This window comes from Chamaea fasciata, unplaced genomic scaffold (genome assembly GCF_029207755.1).
Source record: "Chamaea fasciata isolate MVZ Bird 193981 ecotype frontalis unplaced genomic scaffold, bChaFas1.0.hap1 SCAF_7, whole genome shotgun sequence".
Lineage (NCBI taxonomy): Eukaryota > Metazoa > Chordata > Aves > Passeriformes > Sylviidae > Chamaea > Chamaea fasciata.
In genome coordinates this window covers 41,692,984-41,710,341 of record NW_027094092.1, presented here as the reverse complement: position 1 = coordinate 41,710,341, position 17,358 = coordinate 41,692,984, and the positions used below count along the sequence as shown (strand labels likewise).

General features: G+C 40.6%; 1 protein-coding gene across 1 annotated transcript in view; it reads right to left on the bottom strand.

The window, feature by feature from the left end:
- The window catches only part of NRXN3 (neurexin 3), a 980,761-nt gene that overhangs the window by 646,978 nt on the left and 316,425 nt on the right, over positions 1-17,358 (bottom strand). Inside the window, exons 9-10 of the mRNA XM_066188590.1 lie at positions 15,010-15,448; positions 9,584-9,967 (exon numbers count right to left, since the gene is read on the bottom strand). Coding sequence (XP_066044687.1) covers positions 9,584-9,967; positions 15,010-15,448 — 823 coding nt within the window. The remainder of the gene's footprint in view (positions 1-9,583; positions 9,968-15,009; positions 15,449-17,358) is intronic.

Below are 17,358 nucleotides of genomic sequence, written 5' to 3'. Positions count from 1 at the left end.
TAAGGGAGCATCATGAATGCCAAGTCTTTCCTCTCCCCCTGAGATGAATAGAGGAAAAGAAATGAGACAGAAAATGCACTGTGCCAGTGCCTGCCTTTCAGCATGATGGCTTTGACTGGGCAAAGCAGGGAGATGGGAAAAGCTAATTTCACAGATAACATCTCCAAGGTCTATATAGTAATTTTAAATATTGGAAATAATTTTTCATGACAAATGAATCTACTTCATCCTGACTTCTTCCATCAAGATATTCCCTTTAATTGTAAGGACAATTGGCAGTCTCAGCAGAAACACAGAATGGTCTGATTGGAGGGCATGGAAAGGAAGTGGGGTATGAAGCCACAGGGACTGAGATCAGCCACCAAGCTATAAGAGACTCAAAGATAGAGGTAGTCTGAAGCAATTCCTGAACATAGTGTCATCAGTCTGTCTCTGGACACCTGACAAATCACAACAGATGTGGTGCATATTCATAGTAAGCGCATTCTGGATCATCCATGTGACATGCTGTGAGACTTGACTATTAATGATTACTCAAAACATTTGCCCATTTTGGGAGGCAGCAAGGTGCATTGCTGAGGCAGGTTTGCACCCCTGGAGGAGGGAGGGGAGCTTTTGGGTGTGCAATGGCAAATCTGTGTAAGACAAGAGGGGGTAAACTGTCACTGCCTGGTGGCTGCATACCAGGTTTTGAGGCTGATCAGAAGCAGACCTTGTGGAGACAGGATGGTGTCTTTTATCATGCCCTCCCTCACACACCACAGTCCCCTCCTCCAGGGAAGGGTCACATTCACACTTAGGCCTATCGATGCCAGAGGCGGCTGAGAAGGGATCATAAACCATTAAAGACCCTGGAAGCACCCCTGGACTCATTTCTGTGGCCTTCCACCAGAGGACTGAAATCTCCTCCTCTCAGGGGAGGTACCTGAGTATTCCCACAAAGTCAGACTGTATTTTAACCCATTGGACTTTGTGTTTTGTTGGCTTCTTTCCCACCCCCCAACAGATCAAGATGGGTAAAGACCATCAAGTTCAAAAAACACAGTCTACAGATGGCAATAATGTATCTTTTTACTATTAACCTTTATCTTGCTTTCTTTTCCCTATGCATTTTCTTAAGAAAATTTTTTTTGCTTTATACATATATATATGTATATTTTCAAGCACTGACTATTCAGTGTCCTTTTACTCTAATCCACCCAAAAGGATCTATTAAAAAGACCCTATGTTACTCTTGTCTTTGTGGGGAAGAGCCATAACATGCCATCATGTGTCTTGCAGGGAGTAACCTGGAAAAGATATCACGACAAGGTGAAAATCCATTTCCTTCCTTCATGACAAATTACCACTTCACATGATCCAATTTTACTGAATTCTGCCTTCCCCTGTGTGCTGGTTTTTGCTGGGGTAGAGTTAATTTTCTTCACAGTGAGTAGTGTGGGACTATGCTTTGGAATTGTGCTGAAAACAGTGTTTACCACACAGAGATGTTGTTGTTGTTGCTGGGCAGGGCTTACAAAGAGCCAAGACCTTTTCTGCTTTCCATACTGCTAAGCTGGTGAGGAAGTTGAGGGTGCAGGGGAGGTCGGGAGGGGACACAGCCAGGGACAGGTGACCCCAAGTGCCCAAAGGGATACTCCAGGCCAGGTGACATCATGCTCGGAATAGAAAGTGGGGGGAGCAGGAGGAGGGGAGGGATGTTTGGAGTGATGGAGTTTGTCCTCCCAAGTCATCATCACACGTGATGGGGCCCTGCTCTCCTGGAGATGGCGGCACACCTGCCTGCCATGGGAAGTGGTGAATGTATTCCTTGTTTTGCTTTGCTTGTATGCGTGGCTTTTGCTTTTCCTATTAAACTGTCTTTATCTCAAGCCACGAGTTATCTCACTTTTAGCCTTCTGATTCTCTCCCTGATCCTGCTGGTGGAGGAGTGAGCAAGTGTCTGCTTGAGCCTTGGTTGCTGGCTGGGGTTAAACAATGAAACTGTGATATTCAGGCAAAATTGACCTGCTATGACAAGCTGTCCTTCAGTCTGAGAGTTATCTGAACAACATTTTGTGCCTTGAGTTATTTTGTGGCTTATATTAAGGAGAAACCATTGTTCTGAAATGTCATTTATAAACATCAAGAGAGAAATAAAAACTTCACTATAATATTGGTCCTGTAGAAGAGGCCTATACTAATAAAAATATGTTCTGTAAGCAGTAATCAAATGGTCTTACCTAGCCATCAACATCTTTTTTGCTGTTGCTCTAGTGTGCTTCACAGGAGTTGACAGTACACAAAATCATACAGATTTGGTTAATCATACTTCTTGAACTGGGAGGACTTTATGAAAGCTACACTCAGCAATAAACAGCCAGAAGTACAGAGGTTTAGAGAAAAACAGCAAAAATTATTATCTTCTTCTGCACCACCAACTAACATAATTCAGATGAGATGAAAAGCACCTGGAGTATAACAAATTCCCATGCAGCACGGAAGTCAAGAGTGGCCCTAAATATCAAAAGCATATGATTATGGAATCAGGATGAAGAAACAGGAGGAACACATGGATAAAAGAAGCATACCCATAACATTTTACGATATAGGAGAGACAATCAGTTGGTTTTTACACAGTCTCAGATTTTCCAGCTGCTCAGCAGATGCTGTTGAAGATTGTCACATCAATGACATTCTTCGAAGTTAAAGTTCAACAGCATAAAACCCATGGAACGGTCTTTTGCCAAGCAGATGTAATCACCCTGACTGCAGAATTAACTGCACACTCTTCTGTACTGAGGATATCACAAAGACATTAGCGTGCAACAAATGCAGTTACTTGTCCTGGAAAGCACATATATTCAGAGTGGCTTTTGACTGAATATATATATCTATGGACAAAACGTCATAACGAGTGGTAAGGATCACAATATAAATCCACGCAAGTGAGAGACTTAAATTGTTCCTTAATAATGTTTCTCTTCCCTTACAAGCCCACCTTGGCTGCACTGTCCTTTCTGGAGTTAGCACATCATCTAATGAGCATCTTTGGGAATCGTTTGAATGTTAGCACAGAAGTTATCCCATAGAAGACAAGGAAAGACTTTTAAGATGGTGGATACATAAAAGCCTAAGAAGTAGAATAATCCAGCGCTTATGCAACAAACAGTAGCCTTCTGGTCTGACAGTCTTTATACGGAGAGATCCAAGGGAGCTAATCACATAAAGCCACACCTGTGTTTCTTGAGCGGGACTGTGAACAGCATCTTCCACAGTAGTAGCTACCTGGGCCAGCCATAAAGGGATCAGCCACAAGACTTAAAAATGGATTGGCAGCAAGTAAGAAAATTACCTTCTCACACAAAATGCTCTTAACAAAGTTAACATTCTTCAGATCATGTTTAATTGTGATTTCACCAGAAAACTAGTGAGAAAAAAAATTGAGATGGGTGTGAAGGGATTGTATGAAATTTTTTGCTGAATTCAGATGGAATTCTTTTCCTGCACTTTGGAGATAATTTGGGAAACTGTACAATAGGGACCTATCTGGTACTAGTAAGTCAGTGAATAGATGAGGTCTAGAACAGATCTATTTTCTAACATCTTACTTTATATCATGAAATCATAAGAATTATTCATTCTTATCTTCTGATATGCTTAAGTCTTTGACTGTTCAAGATCTAGCAAGATTAAAAGAATTAAAAACATTGCAGCAAAGACTTTTTTTCCTAATGTGCCCATCTCTCCTGGGAACAATCAGCCCTACAGGAAAATCTATTCTCAGCAGTTATATAGCATTCCACTGCATACTCAGAAGGTCTGGGCAGTCCAAAAAGCATCAACACTTTTGAGTCACCTTAAACAAACCTTCAAAGACGTGATTATCATCAAACATCTTCACTAAAATTAAAAAGAAATCTAAGATGCTACCTGTGCTTGAGACAGAAAAACATGCAGCACTTATCCTGTGTAGTAAATGGTTCTGTAGCATTTTTTATTGCCAGTAGTTTTACAACATCTCCCTTCATTGCATACATAATGCAAAGAGGTATATTGTCATTAAACTGCTCTTAGTAAACACTGCTTCGAAATAGTATTTGGCAGATAAGATAATAAAATGTGCAGCCCTATACTCAACATCACTATTGTTAACAGCATATGTGTTCCTGCTCCCAGAGTTTACCATAGAACACAGAAGAAGGCTGGTTTGCTCAGGATGTTATCTGCCCATCTATGAGCCAACCGAAACAGAAACGAGCACTGGTTTCAGCCCTCAGGAGAAGAACCAGAATGCCATATTTCTGTCTTTCTGCAATAAACAGTGGATGCAGCTCAGCAAAGGAGATGGCTGGAACAAGGCCTTTCCCCACCCTCCCCACTCCCCCCCCCCCCCCCGAACTTTACCTGGAAAGGACTCAGGCTATGTCCTGTTCTGAACGAATAACTTTTGTAGTTTAAAATCTAAACCTCAACATCTTTTATTTCAGTTTCAAATCATCAGAAGTCTCATACCAATCTGTTTCTTACAATATTATATACTTCTTAAAAAAAAAAACCCAAGCAAAATGCAGTCAAATCATTTTAGTAGGAGAAAATGTTAAAAAGTGAGTGATCAACAACGTTTGATTCTCATTTGCCTAAAATTATCTGATTTTCAGTTGTCTTTTGCTTTGTGTCCTTCCTGGGCTCTTGTCCTCTGCAGTCGCTCTCATAGTTTCAGTAGAAGGAAAGGGTGCATAGAGTTTTCAAGATCCACCAAACAGGCCTCATGCCTTTTTGAGCCCAAGGCATTTTCACATGCTACAGAAAATAGCTAATTTGAATACCACACACATTCCCCTCCTCCTGCTTAGTTAATGTCAGGGCTTTGAGGTCCTTTCCAGGAAAGTCCAGGGTTGTGAGGACGTACTTTGTAATCACATCCAAATAGTACATCATCCTCCATGAGCCAGATACCAGCTCCTGCCTCTAAGATCTTAAGTGCAATTAACAGGGAGTTGCAATGACCTGATGCAACTGATGTCAAACACTAACAAATTACAAGGCCAAGGGTAAAGAAGACATTGAGTACTTAGAAAGACCCACCAAAGATCCTTCACAACTGCTGCACTAACCCACACTTCCCACCCTCCTGCATGTCTGCGACAGCCCTCCAGCCCTTGCTGACAAGACTTGCAAGTCACCCTAAGTTCTCTTAGGTTCAGTTTGGACCGGCAGCTCACATGCAACAGCAAGAAGCATACTATCCATTACATTAGAGGAATCTTTTTGTCAATTACCTCAAAGTTTGCCCTGCATCTGATGATCAGAAAGCATTTGGGAAGCATTCCCATGGGATTTTAGATATTTTAGGTCCTTTATTTCAAACCAGAAGAATAGCAGACCTGTTGAAACAAGGTACCTCAGAAGAGAGGGGCTGGACTGCAGACACTGTTCTCTAGTACTCTGTTCTTTCTGAAATTCTAGGATGGTTCAATACTACCAACAGTACAAGCACCATGGTTTGGGTTTGTTTTTTTTTTCCCTAACGCCCAGCACACCACAATCCAAAACTAGCAAACTCAGTACAAAGTGTCACTATGCACTTTCAATTATAACTTTCATCATAAATCCACTTCATTGTGCCTGTGATTCATTTAAGAGCTATCCAAAACTAATTTCAGTTTAGGAGTCTTTCTGGCATGATTAAATCTTTCTCTTCACCAAATTTAACAGCAGTGCAAGAAAGCTCAAGGAGCAGGGGCAGGTGAGATCACTACTACATTGTAAGGTAGTCAAAGCATCACTTGCAGGAGGAATTGTGTCCTGTCTATTAGCTTCTTCTCCATTTCTTCTCCTTTTTTCACTGTATTTGCAACATCATCACAGTGAGTTAGACTGCTAAGTAAAGAACCATTATGGAAAGGACAGAGGATGAGAAGCAAGGATTTCAGAAAATAAGAGTGGGTTACCTGGTCACCACAGTCTCTGGTGGAAGGTGTGAAATGGGGACCATACAAAGCTGCTTGCCAGCATTTGCTGCTGCCTTTTCTCAGCCTCACAGTTGGCACTGAACCCTTATGGCCCATGAAAGCACAATCTGGTCTTTCCTATGTCTCACCCCATCTCTTCTATGAAATTTCAATTACCCAAGGAGAAACTACATTACTATTAGAAACTATGACACTTTCAGACTGCTAACACCTTTGTCTGCTTACATCTCTGCCGATACCAAAATAATGATTAGATATTGGAATTGTAAGAATGAATTTGAGGCCTTGGCAGCAGTTCTCTGTTCTGTGCCCTATCAAACTTCAGTTACAGCACAGCTTCTCTATCTGCACAAAAGCACTGCCCGAGTAGACCACTGTAACCAAAGTCTGTGTTGCATCCAGTGTAGCTGGCTGAATATAGAGGTGTTATTTCACTGACAAGACAAACTCCCACAGGCTTTAGATAGAAGTGACATATTGAATACGATGTATTTGTATTGTTTCACCATGAATAAAAGGAACCCAGACTTCTTTTCTAACTGACACAATGTCCTTTTTAGTCCCTTTTAAATGTATAATGTCCTTCATATGACAAAGTATAAAAAATTCATGATAAATACAGAAATATAAATGTAGAAGTATAAATATAGAAACCCTATACCTGGAAGGTGAGAGGTAGACTTTATGATCAACAACAAATTAATCATCTGCTTCTCTTCCTCGAGTTGTACGTATGTCCTTCCTATTTTTAGTACTTTAACTAATGTTAAGGATGTGCTTTGCTTTGTGATAGTGATTTTCCTGATGGTCTCCAAGCACAGGAGGTTCTTTATTCTAGGCTCCCCTGCCCCTTAACCCTTTATCAAACATCTTGGGCTGCAGGAGTTGCACTTCTCTTTCAGCAGGACAGAAGTGTAAGAAAAGAATAAAGTGAAAGATGGCAAACTGGAAAAGTGCACCAGTAGCTGTCTCATATCAGAAGATCTAGCCTGCTCCTTCATTCCTACCCTTATGCACCAGCCTGGCTCTCCCCCTGGCCCTGTGGCAGCTCATCAGTCATTACACAGCAGTGCCACTGTGGCATGGCAATATCTCTCACTTTGATTCCCTTCCCAGTCTCCATCTCAACTTTTCTCCTTCCAACAGTGCCAGGATCACATACCAGATCACAGTCCAGATCAGGACTTGCAATAATCCTTGGGTATCAGACTAAGAGAATGAAAAGTATAATTGGTAGCCTGCAATGTTTTTTGCTCATGGAGGCAAAATCAGTGGGCACTAATGCAGTTGTCTGATATAAATTAAGCATTTATTTGAGAGCAGTATGAGGCTCCTACATTACACCACATAAATATTCTGGACTCAAATGCACTTCAATGTGTACAACTTTTTTTACGTATCTTGTCTCAAATATTTATTCCCTGTGAGCTGCTTCTCACATTGCCAAGGAACATCAGGCATTACATCCATGCTTTGCCTGACTCTGGGACTAAACCAGCAATGGGTCTGTGGTTTCTAGTTATAGACAAAATGGATTACTCAGGATTAGGACCTTTGCATACGTCTTTTATACTGTTCTCAACTGTTTCATCACAGTTTTGTTATAATTCATAAATGTATCTCCCTAATTCAGACTGATGCACATCAGAGCACAGCCAAGTTATGGATCTCAGGCCTGACTTGATACTCACTTCTCCCAAATTAAAATGCTTACATGCCTTTAACCTGCTGATTTTTTTTTCACTGACAATAAGAAGAGTAAAAGCTAATACCATGGATATATAGAGGTACATGACATGAGCCCTGTTCTTTATGTCACTGTTAGCTTTGGATTCTCTTCTGAGAGCCACGTCTAGGAGATGGACATGAGACAGACTCTACAAATCCCTGAATCACAGGTCATTCCTAATACTAAAAAGAGACCAAGGGCCAATATACATGCAATTTTGTGGGGGAACAATGCATTTATGGTAGTGCTTCCTTTTATCATGTTTGTATAAAAACTAATCACACAACAACTGGCCAAAAACAATGCCTAAGGCTATGGCTGAGAAAACTTCTGTCTGATGATTTCCAGAATTTTCAAATCCCATGTAGTCAAAAGAGAGAACTGCTGAGCTGACAGTTGTATAGCTGATGCCCATGAATCTTACATTTTCAGCCATGTTCCCCCAGCATGGATGGCAGCACTGATGCTTCGGCTGTTTTAAGGCCCACTGACAATTAACTACTATTGCTGCTTAGGGCAGCATACAATGGATTACTGGCTGTGAGCAGTTTTATAAACAATCACAGATCTTGTACTGTAAAACCTAAAAATCCAATCCATATAGGAAGATTTTTGGTCATTAACAAAAACTTTCTGCAATGAAGAAAATCCTCTGTAGAGTGAATGAATTACAAATATCAATTATGCCTCCTATTTTATGCATTGTAGTTAAATTTCATGTTCTTCCTCATAAGTGGCATGCTACTATGATCAATATTTAAAAATGCACTAAGTAGGAAAGGTGTTGCTCAAATATTTGTAGCAGAAATTCAAAAATATCTGAATTTCCAGTTCTAAGACACATGCTATCACCACGGTGCCAAGTAAGGTGATACAAAGAAGGGACTGAAAGCACCAAGACTCTGCTAATGGTTTACAGTTAATTCTTGGGTGTCCTGCGAATTCAGTTTAGCCCAAATGCAGTGCTAATGGCCAAATATTAGCAGAAAGACTGAAATATAAGAAAACACCCTCTAAGGAGGTGAAGGGTTTTTGCAACTTATCTTAGCCCCACCTTTTTGAGTAAAGTGACAAAGTGTAGGTGTGTAAAGCATAGGTGAGTGGTTACTCATCTACCTCATTCTGATGGTGGCAGTAGCATAATAAAGGTAACAACAATTAATGGAACCACCTATGTACTTGAGAAATATATAGTTCAAATATCTTCCATTAGTAAATCCTTTCCATGTGATGGAAAGGCACGCAGAAAATTTGTCTGCCTACATGAGCATCACTTGGGCCTCATATCTCCAATCATACGTCTTTAATCACAATTCTGTATTAGTACAAATAAGATGCAGAGGAATCTCCCATGAATCTCCTACAGATTTGCCTTATCAGAGATGAACTTGGAGACATGCTGCTTTTAACACTATCCCATTAGTTGGCTTTACTCATAAACAGTCATCAAGGAAATTCAACTACACAAAAAAAAGAAAAAAGGAAGCCTAGACAGAACTGGGATTCATGGTCTGTTGTCTTTCCCATGCAAGAAAAATCCCCATAACTAAAGCTCACACTTGGTGAGTTTTCCAGTTTTCAGTAATTTGTTTGAGACTTCTCACATGCAGCTGCATTTTCTCCCTCAGGAGATAAACCATACTTAGCCAAAGAAACTCTGGAACATGAAGACAAGATGTTCAGAAGGCTTAGGGAGTGAAGTAGCGAGTAAGCTCATGAAACAAGAGTGGAAAAAACTGGAAGGAAACAATCAGAGAAGTCTTCCTACTCTGGGGACTGGAACTTAGCATTGGGAAGACTGACAAGGGCAGGAGTGAGTCTTATGGGAACACTGGATTTTGTTCTTGTTCTCATGCACACCTTCAGCTTTGTGTAACTGAAATCAGAAAACACAACTTACCTCGCTCACATGTTCTACCCCAATAGCCAGTGCCAGTGCAGTCACAAATGAAGCGGTTCCAGCCATCCTTGCAGACTGCATTGTTCTTACACGGGTAGCTGTCACACTGCTTGGTGCTCAGGCGGGAGCAGGAGGACTTAACTCCGGCAGCATTCTGTGCCTCTGCCAGCTGCCGGATGTTCTTGCTCCGTCCATCAATGAACAAGTCTCGGATACAGCCGACATATCCATAGTTCAGCATTGCTGTCCAGAGCTCTGTGGGAAGGATGAGTCCTGCCCGATTCTCTGGCAGCCCACCGAGGTACATGTCACCCTCCAGATCCAGGATCTCACTCTCCCCGCTAGCAGTGAATGGGGTGCGTCGGCTGTTCACTGATATAGTACCTAAATGAGGAAGACAAGGAGACATCAACGCTTTCAACTACACACTCAGTTGAGTCCATTATTTTCCAATAACTGAGTAAGGTTTAAGGTTCAGCACAGGAGAATGAAGATTCTTCCCTACCCAAGTGGCATTCTAACTGTGTCTTTCACACAGCTCCCTCTCCTCCTGATCCACAGGTCCTAAGTACTTCCATGCAGTGACTGATCATCATGCCTCTCTATCCCAAATCGCATTAGGAAGTCAGAAGCACAACAATTCAATAGATAAATAATAGCATGTAAAATTTGAGCATTATTCAATGGCATTCATCCAGCAAAGCAAAAACTTATTGAGAACACACAGTTTGATGGCATAAAGAGGAGAGAGAAAAAAGATAAGCAAAAGTATTTTAATTCCCACTATATCACTCTTTCAGAAAAAACTTCACCGGTACCTCCAAACCTGGACCTGGATGATGGACCAACATAGACGCATTTGTAAGTGACATGGAGAGAATGGCTGATGCATTGGAGGAAGCACTGGGTTACCCCTTAGAGAAACCACTGCAAGGTGGAGCAAAGGACTGATAGCAATGCTTGATGTAAATCAAAACCAATAAATACAAAGTCCTACACCTGAGTCACAAAAGCCTCACACATTAGTACAGGCTAGTGACCAGCTGGTTAAGGAGCAACTCTGCAGAAAAGGACCTGGAGATATGGCAGACAACTCAAACATGAATTGGCACTGTGAACTTGTAGTGGCAAAAGAAACAAGCTGCAATTAGGTGTTCTGGTTCCAGCCAGAACACAGGTAATTCTTTGCAGTAGCTAGGAGAGACGTGGCAAGGGGAAGCAAGTGAGCAATGTGATTTGGAGGATCTCAATGGGACCACCAAATTGGAGAGCACCATTCCTAAGCCACAACATAAGGGAATCTCCAACTCCGTAGAAACGGACAATTTTCACCAAGAGTGGTCAAACACGGAAACAGAAACCTCAGTGGGGTTTACCAGACTGAAGGCACTCTAAGTTCAACTGCATATGACCCTGAAGAAAGTCTAGATTGAACTAGAAATCTCCAGAAGTTTGTCCCTAAGAAAAATATTGTATGGCTTTACACAGAAAGCTTTCTAGTTTCCATTTTATACAGGAAAATTGAGGAAGAGAGAAACAAACTTATATCTCAACAACAGCTATTGTTAACATTGTGATAGCTTCCATGTGCTCCAAAACAAATGTGGGCATACTGCATTGAGGTCATTCATATGTACTTCAAGAAATTGTCCCAGCACATAAAATACTCAGGACATATAATACAGAAATATAATCAGAATATGTAAAAGAGGTACAGAAAAGCAAAGTGACTTATTTAAGGTCAGACAGTGCATCCAAAGAAAAACAGGGAACATAACGCACATCTCTCACATTCCAGAGCAGTGTACTCTTTTGACGCGCATTCAGCAGTTTCTGTGATAGGGATTTCTGCCCACTAGACACTCATCTAAAAATCAGCAATTTGCTCTCCCTAGCTATAAATCATCACATCCAATTGCATTGTCATTAAGACAGTCTGTCTTCAGAGACACTATCCAAGCTTTAAGATTAATTCCACATCATTGCATTTTTATCAGACACCCCTACAATAAGGAAGGAAAGTTAATAGAGGTAACTCTATCTATTGTCTCTGTGAGAAAGTACAGTCATGTACATGCACATTTTCTTCAATTGTAAGAGGTGTCTTCTAAGAGAACTGCACGTATGACACAGACACAAGATACTCAGTGTGTGTCGTTTAGTAATAATTGAGGAATAATGTTTGAGGCAGCAGAGTGTCAAAAGCAACAGAGGCATTACAAGTTACAGGCTCAAAGAGAACCACAGTTATTTGATGAATCATTTCATATCAGCAAGCTGGAGCACCACAGGCATTTTCTCTTTTATAAAATAAGGAAGGAGAAAATGTGACAACACACATATTGTCACACAGGCAGCATGTCACAGAGCCATGGAAAAACAGCTCCCCTTCCAGCATCTCCACTGCTGTTTCTCAAAAGCAGCCTGTAGAGTACATATTACTCTAAAGCTTAGAACCAAAACCACTGGAGGGCTGAGCTCTAGACAGCTGCTACTGTGGAGAGAACAAACATGTGCAAATTCCACAAAGGTAAAGAAACCCCCTAAAAGACAAGAAATATTGATAACATGAAGTGTAGAACCTGGAGAAAGATGGTGAGATGATGAAATAGGAAAAGAAATAGGCTAGACAGCAACCTAAACATTCTGAGTGTTTTGTACCCTCCAACAATTCCTGCAAGGAGATGGCACTAGTTTGGATGAACAGCACTTTTAAGACCAAGCTGCTGAGATGAAGTGTTCTGTATTGATCCTGGAAAGAAGTACTCACATAAGCTGACATACTAATTTTTTTTTCCCTCCAGAATCCCATGTTTGCCACTCTGCTTAGAGTAGATCCAAGTCCATCTTGAGAAATCAGAAGCATCTATGCATCTCCTCTGCAGTGTCATAGTTACTTTGTGCTGGACTGAAGAACGGACCAAAACATCCCACTGAGGGCAGAACAGGCATACCAAACAGCGCACTGATACAACGGTAAACCAAACCATCCAGTAAGATTTTTAGATCTGTTCAGGTGGGAAGTTATGTATGTTTTGTAGCTGATGACTAGCTGAAAACATTGTCCTGCATGACATGCTCACTGTTCCCCAGCTAGAAACTGTGACAGGTTTAGTGAACCTGGTGGGACCTTTCCCAAAGGATAGAAAGGTTACAGGATGATAGGTGTCAGTGCCCACGCTGGCAGCTTCTGTCAGAGTAGAAAGACAAAACCAGGTTTTGTTGCTCGGGCAGCCAACACAGACCAAGGCATACATAAGACCTAAAGGGACTAGAGATGCCAGAGGTTACCTGAGCATGACTGCCAAGCTTCCCTGCCTTAGTGCACTGCAGTAGTGAATATTTGGATTTTTAAACTCTTTTACTAAGATCAGCAGAACCTGAAGTTTTGGATTGTTAGAGGAATGGGGAAAGAAAGGGGAGAGATGACACCTAACATAGGCCTTGCTGCTTTAGTAAGGAGAATCAGAACTTGCAGATCACTGGCTCATTAAACTCAAATGGGTGTTTTTAGCCCCCATTAAGTAAATTAATTGTTTCAGTTTCCCAAATATAGTCATATATACTGGGGGGGGGGGGGGAATCTTCAAGGTGTAACCATTCTCCAGTCCACATGTGGAAGAAAAGCCAAGTACTAAACAAGAAGAGGTCTGGTACTCCTTTCTCACACTTATCCAAAATGTCATTGGGTAATAGTGACCGAAGATATAATGTGAAAAAATCAATGCCAGTATCCTGGTTTTGTCAGGACACAAGACATCAGTCATTTGGATCATTAACCAAGTATTCATTGTAAGCAGAGAACACAACTGAATAGGAAGAAAAAAAGAAAAAAAATTAAAAAAAAGAAGAAGAAGAAGAAAAAAAAGACATCATACAAACATGTTCTTTCTGGTTGAGAAAACTGTTTCTAATTGAAAATCTGTTACTTCTAATCAGTGTCCAGAACATCACAAACCTCCCTGCTAAGTGACAAACAAGTCAGTCCTGCAGTGCCATCCATCAGGATCAGGTAGCAACATGTCTGCAACACCCTCCTGTGAATGTGTCCAAATGAACATGTGTCCCTCTTTGTAGCATTTTGCAAACATTCTTTGCATAGAACCTGTGTCATTTCCGCCTCTTCTCCCTCTGCAGCTGCTTCTTCAGGGGTGAGAGAGTCCCCAAGTGAGCAAGCAACAGCGAAGTCAGTACGAAACACAGCTAATTGAGTTTATCCCTCGAAGTTAATTAAATTTTAGCAATTCTAAAGAAATCAAAGCTCCATTTATTTATTTATGGCTTCCTATGCTCCTATCGATGTCTTTATGGGATAGCAATATATAACCATACATATTAAGTCCAAGCAGAGCACCATGCCAAATACAAAGAAACTACTCACATCATCAAAGGCAAACATAGCTTCAGGCAAAGACTTGTTCAGACAGCTAGGCCTTGCATGGCATCTCAAAGTCAGCTCTTCTAAAAACACAAGGGAAGCAAATTCTAGCACTGCATTCCCTATTCTGATGGTATGCAGCAACTGGAAATATAAAATTAGGGACTGAAATCTATCATCTGGAGAGAACCAGACAAATCTTAAATCCACTGGCAAATGTAAGCAGAATTCCTTTTGAAGTGAAGGCTTTGAGATTCCAATGGTTCAGAAAAAAATTGAAGTACAATTGTTATTCTCTAGATGAAGCTATAGTATCTGAGAATCTTTGTTTTCCTTCACAATTTCAGAGTATATCATGTGTATATTACCTTGATATTCAGCACTGGAAACAATAAAAATATCTCTTGGTAATTGCATGCTATGTGTATTTTTAGAAATAAAACTCATATTTGAAAATGAAAAGTTGCAAAGAAAGAAAAGAAACATCCACTGAACTCTGTCTCAGATTTTAAGACTAGAATCTGTTATCCGAAAGAATAAAGAAATCTAACTCAAAACTACAGGATACTAAAGAAAACAGAATGGGATGAAAATGTTGATTTGTTACCATAATTCTGCTACTGGTTGTGCCCATTACTCTTATTTTTCTCACGACAAGATCTGAAATGCAGAAACCCAAAGTAGATCACTAAGAATTTCTCAAACGGAGGACAGTGGCTCTGAAGGACCTTAAACCTTACCATGGCCTACAAAGAAGTCACCACTGTAACTATGCATGGAATTGCAAAGATAGGTCCAGAACATCTGAGCATTGTGAATAAAATATTAATAGATTGCCTCTGCGATGTGCAATTCAAACTTCACACTAAACATGTAAGGAAAACCATTCATGTCTTTGCCTTGCTGGATAAACATCACTGGAGTAACACTAAACTTTGTTAAGGAGGTGACTCATATCTAACAGGCTTTGAATGTTCTGAGAATTAATACATAGCCCTAGGTCTGAATCTGAAGCATGAATCTACTTAAGAAAAAGTGATAACTCTACCCGATCTTCCATCTCGTTGAATATCTACATGATACCACTCTCCATCATTGGCTTTCTTCTGGGTGGCTTTGACTTTAATAGTCCCAGAGCCCATGTCCAGCAGCAAGTAGAGGTTTCCATCTAGAAGCTCAACTGCAAAGAAGTCGACCTTTGTATTTTTCTGGCTTCTGGTATCTTTCCTCTCCTGAGGCTTGCCGTGGGTGAAAAGGATCAGTCCATTGGGTTCAGTGGTTCGGAAATCAAATGAGATGGAGCCCATCCTTTTGGTATTCCATTTAGGCAGACTAATATAGGCCTCAGGTGTCTCAAAGCTGATTGGATCCAGTGTAGCCACATTTTCACATACGAATTTCACTTCCCCATAGATCTTCATCTTAGTATCACCAATCCGTGCCAAGCGAGACAGCTCCAGACGAATGTCGTTATTCTTATAAACAACCTGCCAGACACAAGGAAAAGTATCATACATCAATCCTGCATACACTACAAATATCCCAATTACTTTCAGCCATGGGAGATAAACTTTTTCCAAAAGCAGGGAGAGGAAAGGAGAGAGTGCAAGAGTCTGACATCATGACAGAGGGAGTGAGTTGAACCAGAAGAGTGTATAGAAATGACAGCAATGGGTACTTCACCGTTACTATAGATTAGATAAGCAGTCAGAAGAAAATATTTAACTGAAGGGCAGTGTGAACAATTAACTCTACCATAGGCCCATTTGGCTGTAAAAACTTCTCTACATAAAACCCGGTGTGTGTCTGGTATCACACTGTTATATTTGCATAAATCCCATACAAAATACATAACAAAGTGTAACCTCCATGTCCATCACAACTAGCCACAACAGGGAACTTGGTACCACCACTGTCATTTCTCTATTATTCCTATAGGCCTACTTAACTACTAGGAGAGAGATGAAAAAAAAATTTCAGCAAGTTTCTGTGAACTGTCAATGATTGCCCTGTGGGTCCCAAAGAAAAAAATAACAAAGACTTAAAATTTCTCTGCACAAGAAATCTTAGATTGCTACTGACACAAACCTGCCACGGAAATATCTCTATAGCCTACCCTTGCTTCAAGAAACCAACAATTTCTGTGCTAACACATATAAAACCTGTACATTTTCAGCGCCTGGACTCTCACTTTCTCTGGGTTAAGGACCATAACTCTGGGTTCTTTAGTTGCTACATGGATTGAAATTAGCCAAGAGAAGAGTCTCAAACAGGCAAGCACACACCTGAGCATGTCTGGCTACTCAGGAGTCCAGATCTCCTATTCTTCTCTTTCTCTCAGGTACAGAATTAATTCCTGAAAAGCAGACTCTTTTTTGCCCCATGACATTCTCACAGAGGCAGGAATTAGAAAAGGCACAAAATTGAAATACTTGTAAACTGTACTTCCTCTCAATCACCTTCCATGCTTTCTAAATGCAGAGCTGGCATGTACAGCAAGTAAAACCACTTCTGCAACTAGCACAGTTTTTATTAAATTCTTGTTCAGTGATATCAATGAAGACTCTGATTTCTTCTAAGCAGTTATTATTCTAAAATACTTTGCATCTGTCACATATAGCACATATATATATACACATTTGATTCCTGTTTTCAAAATCCTATCAGGACAACTTGTCAGCAGTTTGTTATGAAAATAGAAGGGAGATACACATTGTTACTTCTACTATTAGGACAGGAAGATCAGAGAAATGTGTATGCAGCAAATATTACAAGGCAAATGAGAGAAAAAATGAGGGATAAGCTTACAAATTAGGTGAAACAAATTACAACTTCAGGATGAAAAATGAAATCACGATTCAATACATTCATAGCTAGCAAAGAATTTCCAGCTTTCTCTAAGCATTAAAGGAGAATTCCCCCAGTGCAGTCAGGTTTTCCTGTTGCAAAGGCAAAACACAGAGTGAAGGGAGAAGCCAGCTGTTAAATCCCATTTGGAGAAATGGCACAAAGCTCTAGCTCTTCCCAGCAGAGGACGGTATTGACCCACAATAACTTGTTTTGCTCCAGTTCCTAAAAAAGTGCTCTGCCCTCACACGGGCATCAGAAACATCATGGCTATTAATATCTGCAACAGGGATAAAATTCATTTTCAATTTATGGGACTGTAGTAGTTTTATTCTACAGATTAATCGTGTGAATAGCTCTCATTAGAGACCATACACCTCCTTCCACTGACACAGCAAGGGAGTGCATTAGAGCTTCCTCTCTTGCCAGACAATGAGGTGCACCTCAGTCAGACTTCAGTTCCGAGCACTGCATGAAGTCCTGTCTCTGCTTCTCAAGAAGAAAGAGGAATTAATAGAGCAACTAAAAGAATGGAACAGGATGCTTTATG